At 34.8% G+C, this 6,674-nt stretch overlaps 1 protein-coding gene across 1 annotated transcript; it reads left to right on the forward strand.

Moving 5' to 3' along the window:
* Positions 1 to 4,177: 4,177 nt before the first annotated feature.
* LOC135216234 (protein Star-like) lies at positions 4,178 to 6,524 on the forward strand. The gene is made up of 4 exons (XM_064251388.1): positions 4,178 to 4,368; positions 4,620 to 4,721; positions 5,387 to 5,545; positions 5,891 to 6,524. The coding sequence occupies exons 1-4, from the start codon at positions 4,219 to 4,221 to the stop codon at positions 6,101 to 6,103; spliced, it is 624 nt and encodes a 207-aa protein (XP_064107458.1). The 5' UTR covers positions 4,178 to 4,218; the 3' UTR covers positions 6,104 to 6,524.
* The last annotated feature ends 150 nt before the right edge of the window (positions 6,525 to 6,674 follow it).

The raw sequence follows: 6,674 nt of genomic DNA on the forward strand, positions 1-6,674 counted from the left end.
AAATCGTGGTCATGTTACCGCGTATGGGCATACCGCTTCTTCGGCCTCATATTTTTTACGATGATTCTGGTGTCAGCCCACGTACCCAGATACAGTGGTCAGTATGGTTTAATGACTTTTTTCCAACACTTGTAATGTCCATGACTTCTGTTATTTACTAAAACATGATAGATCATTCGGGTATTAATCCTTATTTGCACGAGTGTTTAAAGCACGTGCAATGTCAAAAATCTATTGACCTATCTGGAGAGGGATTACTTATCACCATTTAGATTCTTCTTTAGTACTGTATCTAACACATACTAGGATACTGGTAAGAAAAATAGAGGTTGAAAATCATATTTGCATTTTATATGAGTGAAGATAAATGGCTTTTCATAGTCATACTCTCGAGGCCATTATGGTTTGCTGAAGTTAAACCTCAAAACCATTTAAACTTTTCACCAAAGCACTTTTCAGGTTGTGATGAAGGAATCTTGATTTTTATTTAGTTGGGGGAAAATCAATTTTAAGATGAGGGAGAAGAGATAAAAATACACTGCAAATAGAATTAATATGAGTATACTTGACAGAAAGGAAGTAAACAGAGTATTTACGGAGAAATTGGATGAAATTTGACTCGTGTTGAAGAAGAGGAAGGGTGGAGTTCGTAAAATTTAATGCTAGGTTTATAGGAACTGTTAGGAGTATATGCCAGCATGAGGTGATGAGATGAGGAAATAAAAAACAGTACTTGCTCGTCTAAGGAAACAAAAGGATTAGTGAAAGCGAAAAAGCAGCTTATTTTAAGCACAACTGCATGACAAGATCGATCACAGGAAAAAAGAAGAGTATTTGTAGTCAAGAAGAAATTGTTAGAGAAAAAAAGGCAAGCTGTGGAAATGGAAGAGAGAAAGTGAGCAAGAGCAGCCATTTCTAGTAGGAATTTAACATATACAGAAAAGTTAATGAAGAAATGGAATTCAGGATACAAGATACAAGTGGAGTAGTCGTGGACTGATGGATTGAGTATTTACAGATAAACTTGATGTCATAAGAGATATTGATCCAGACGGATACTTTATAGATTATTCACAGAGAACTGTAAACTGCACTACAATATGTACTATGCGCATCAAAAACTATTTAATAATGTATGGTAACATATATCACTTAGAAAGGAAAACTCCAAATAATAGAGACTGCACTACGCTGAGCTATGCAAGCCACACACACATATATAATATATGTACATATATATATATATATATATATATATATATTTACATATATATTATATATGTGTGTGTGTGTGTGTTATATTAGGTGTGCGTATAAAATTACTTGCTGCATGCATCATTTATTTTAGGAATTACAATCGGATGAAAGAATAGCAATTTGCTTTTTAAGCTTTACAGTATTAAATCAAACTGGAAAAAATTGTATATTTTTATTATATATATATATATATTATATATATATATATATATATATATATATATATAGTGTGTGTGTGTGTGTGTTGGTGTGTGTATGTATGTATGTGTGTATAGACATGTGTGTGCATAGAGCTTTTAAATAATTTATATAATTTTATATAATTCTTCAAATCAAGTTAATGGGTTTAAGAAATTATACTTATTCTTGCCATCACATGTATTTTCTTTTAAGAAAAAGACTAGAAATAAATCTTCAGTTATAACATGAAGATATACATTTCGACGGAAAAATGAAATGAAGATGAAATTGGTCAGTTACAGAAATTGAAGACAAATGGTTTGAAGAGGCGAAACAACACGCATTAGTTCGATCTTCAGATATTTTGCATAGATCATCGACAAATTTATTCAGAAATTATCCGTGATTGGAAGATTAACTAGGCCACATTTACTCTCTTTTATAGAAAATTATTTTAGTACATGATAGATTTTGCTTTGCTTTGTATTGAAAAGTGTATAGTAGTCAATTGTGTGAGATCAGCACTATACCTTTATATCGTTGTAAAACATAAACTCATGCATCAACTTTCAGGTTATATGGTACGGTCCTTGGAGGTCCTATATCTGACTATGACCAGAGTTCCTTGAATATATAAAAAATGAAGTAAGTATAGTATAGGTAAAGATATTATACCTGTAAGTTTAAAAAACACGCAGCAGTTTTAAATTTTGAGCTGTTCTGCCTAAACATAATAGGTACCTGTGCGTTGAACAAACAACCTTTGTTTCTAAGATTTACTGAACATCAAATGTGATATTTATATTTTCTCGCTCTCAAAGAATCCTCTTATAATAAAAGTTACAATCAAGATGAATGAGTAAACAGATTGGAGGACTACCAATGAAAAGATGGCTTTCGAACCATTTTCTGAAGTGTCTTGAAATACCGTTGTCTAATGGTGTGTCCACGTGCATTTTTCATTACATTAGTATGATAAAGAAAAAGAATGTGAAGCCTTTTTCCTAGAGCGCTAGAATATTTTGGCAGCAGAGAAATAACGAGATTTATTTAAAACGAAATGGTACACATTTCCTTGAAATTAGAAAGTCCCATGGCTGTGGAGAAATAAATTGCATTTCCAGCTGTATTATCTTCTGTTTATCTATTGTTTGCATGTTTTTCAGATAATCGTCACCATTTCATAACTCGTTCACTGAAATCAAGATTTAAAGGAAATCAGAACAAGACAACACAATCTCTGATTTAGTATTTCTTCCCAAGAATTTTAACGTACTTAGCCAGATACTTCAGTTTTTATGCTGAATGACAGACGTAATCAGCTTTACTGAGCACCCTAGAAGCAGTGAAACTAAGTCTAAATATAGTTAGTTTATAGACCCGAAGACAGATATTTTCCTTACAAAAATTCAGAAATTTCAGTGTCTCGATTCTCGCTAAAATGAATAGTAAACCGTATTTTTTTTTTTTTTTTTTTTTTGTTTTTTTTTTTGAGGGACGTTTACAACTGAAAGAAATAGTTTTATTTTACGTAAGTGTTTAGAATTTTAATAGTAACCATAATTTTTTTTTATTTGAGGGACGATATTCAAGTGTTTAGAACTGGATATTACATTTTCAAAGAAGATATGAGTTTGTGAAACGGTTTCATTTACTATTCATTCTGAAGAGTTAAAATAACCTCAACCTCAAACCTTCCATCATTCCAGAACCTGGCTAAATTAAGGTGGCTGCTAAATTCATACGCAAATTTGATAGCTTAGTTAAGAGCAAAAATCTTAGGCAGTTTGAGAAGCAGTTTTTCGTCAACCACCAAACGAAAACAAAAAAGTTCCATGCAACCAAACATTTTACTTATTGTTAATACACTCGATGGTGTCATTTCATTTCTCTTATTCACTAATATATTCTTTATATATTTTTCCCTCCTTCATTGCAGGTCCTTCTACCGCCATCGACCCAGCCATACAATCTTTTGGGTAAAGAAACAACATAGCCCTCAAAGGAATTTGACAACAGCGAAGTCTTCTATCGCCATGTTGTGGAAGAACTCCGTAAGAAACCAAGGTTTAGTAGGTTTTTCTCCACATGCACATGAAGGTATACGTACACATGTCCACATTGACAAGTTCCCCATGTACTGTAAATTTATTGCATCTTCCACAGCACACTTAATGAACTGATTTGAGATTTTATTAGAAAAAGATTCTCATATGTGTGTACTTCCATCAGGTCTACGAAAATCTCTTCACTTTTTCTTGCCTTTTTCAAGATTTGCATGAAGTCGAACAATGATTTGTTCTTTAAATTACCCACAGTTGCAGTCTTGCAAGCGTTTTTGTAGTTTTAACATCCCGCCCTGATATAAATGTATCTACAGCATAAAATTTCAGATGAAATGATAGTTCTCAAGTTCAGAACAATTTTTAACCATCGACATGAATTATTATTTTGTAAATTCTGTGTAATTTTGAAAAACCCATCTCCCAAAAATCTAAACTCAACCGTAATATATCATGTTCCCTTCAGGTTTACAAACAACCTTGTCTTAACTTTGTGCTTATGTAGGCAAGGCACACATACAGTAATGAATTAAGCTTATGTTTTCGTCATAATTCTCATATAAACTAATAGCATATTTCGTAAATTAGGAAGTATTCCTTCCAAAGTATGACTACAGAAATAAATAAGCAGAACATCATAAGGTGTTACATCTCTGCATTCGTCTTCTTTTAGCGTAACGGATTTTTCGTAGAAGCAGGAGCTCTTGATGGAGAGACAATGTCTAATACTTTGACGCTGGAGAAGGAGCTCAATTGGACAGGCCTGTTGGTTGAACCCGATGAGCTTGACTTCAAGACACTGAAACTGAAAAACAGAAAGGCATGGGCAGCCAACGTCTGCCTTTCACCCAACCCATACCCCTCCAAGGTAAGAAGACGAGTTAGTGCTGTTCTTTGGTAGTTACTGTGAACCTTTTTTTTTTTTTTTTTTGTAAACATATTGCATTACAAGAAATGAGACTGCTTGGTCCCAAGCCTTACCACCCTAACAATGACTACAGTGAGTTTTTACTACAGGGGTCGGTATTCACTTTTCATTTCCTGATTTTATTAGCAGTACATAATTTAATTTCGAAAAAAAAAAACAGTTTTTTACATATGATTCTCTCTTTTTTACAGGAGATGCTCACGCAGCACGTACACTACGCAGGTCCCATGGCAATATCTTTGGGATTTAAGATGAGAGCCATGCATGGTTTGGCTTCTTTTTCTAGTCAAAAGGTAACCAAAATTTACCAGGATTAACAGGTAGTAGGTAGCTCTGGTTTACGTCAATGATAAAAAAGAATACTGCCAAATGTTTTCGGCATTTTTTCCTGAATGACCAAAATAACCAACAGCAGCACAGAGGATATACTTCAGGGCCAAATCTATTTTTTTTTCTCTTTATTTTTCCTTTATGAGGCAGGTTTTTATTTACGCACAGTTCTAGTCTAAGTTTTGACTTTTTGTTCGCTGGTACTTCACCGGGTGGTCCCTCTTGCAGTGTGCCTTGTGCTGAAGGTTTCTTGCAACATCCCTTTAGCAACAACCCAACTGCATTTTTTTGTTTTCTCCCCTCGCTATTTGCTGACCTAGTTTTCCCATTTCTCTGACTTTCCTTTTGCAATTTTCACTCTCGTAAGAAGAAATGCTTTGGTTTATCCTTACTTGAGTACAGAAATGTTACTCAGTAGTTTGATCAAACTACGATTGTAGGCCTACGGGCTTCTCTGTGAGCAAGAGCCCGTGCCGGCATAAGGCCAGCTTAATCTAAAACAACTGCTGTAGGAAGTAGATCCGTTTTGGCTAACTTTTTTCCCAGTGATTATAATCTTTGCACAAGCCAACTATATGTAGGTCCTGAGTCTGGTGAAACTGTTATTCAATTGTTATAATCTTCGCAGATGCTCGGAAACTCATGGTTTGCAAAAGTGCAGTGTATTCCCCTCGAATCGATGCTGACTGTTCTTCATGTGACCCGCATCGACCTCTTGGTTCTGGACATCGAGGGGGCCGAGTTGGCTGTTCTTAAGCATTTTGACTTGGCAAAGTTCGATGTTCAGGTAAGGGAAACAAGATCACTCCTTCCCCAAATTATTCCAGAGTCGTGTAGAAGGACAGATGAGATGACGAACACCTGTCCAAGAGAGAGAGTTCAGTGGTTTGAGAAAAGCTTTCCTTCTCACATAATCCTATTCATTCAACCATGTGTGCAATGAATATTCCACAGCATTAGATCTATCAATATTCATTTTTATATTTTAGTTGCAATATAACTTTACTTATCAAGGGAGGTGCAACACATTTATTATGTGTTCAGAGAATTTTGCATTTCGTCGCAGGATGGCACCAGGTTTCATGTACCGTCATTCCAAATCAAAATTTAGAACAGTGCTTCTCTCCAACAGGTCATTTTTATGGAGTGGAAGCTCGTAAATGAGCTAGACGATATTTCGAAGGATTTCGATAAAAGGGGATACAAAGAGATTGCCAGGCATGCGGAGGACGTCATCTTTGTCAAGAAGGGTTCACCATACATGCCAAAAGCCCCTCTACGACTGCCCGAGTTCAGTAAGGAGAGAGAAGAGCTCTTGAGAGATGCCAGGAAGCTGAAGAAATAGATTTAGATACTCGTATAGGAATGACACCATATATAGTTTTTATTCAAATATGAGAACGGTATGAAAAGTGATCTACATTCATGAAAGGGTATTAGATTTTCATTCATGGAAGGGTATCAAATTAAGTTGACAGCATATGGCAAAGATGAAAGGTTATTAGCAAGACATGCTTCCAAAAACCTAAGAACAAATATGAAGTGAAATAAACTGACAGAACGGTTAACCAAAATAAAGTAATAATTAAAACTTTTATGGAGAATTTTATGACCGGGGTGGATGCTGGAATCATCTGTACTGATAATTTCGGGAACATGTGGCAACGTTTTTGATGTGCCTTAACTCATCATGAAATGAAAAGACTTGTATACAATCCAAATTGCAAGCGATATTTATGTAAAAAGAGCCAGAATTACTTTGTCAAAAAAAAACTACTTTAGAACAGTAGATATTATTATTATTATTATTATTATTATTATTATTATTATTATTATCCAGAACATGACCCCTATTCCTAGGGAACAAGGTCACAGGGGCCATTCATTTGAAATTCAAGCTTCCAAAGAGTATGGTG

Source organism: Macrobrachium nipponense, chromosome 6, assembly GCF_015104395.2.
Source record: "Macrobrachium nipponense isolate FS-2020 chromosome 6, ASM1510439v2, whole genome shotgun sequence".
Lineage (NCBI taxonomy): Eukaryota > Metazoa > Arthropoda > Malacostraca > Decapoda > Palaemonidae > Macrobrachium > Macrobrachium nipponense.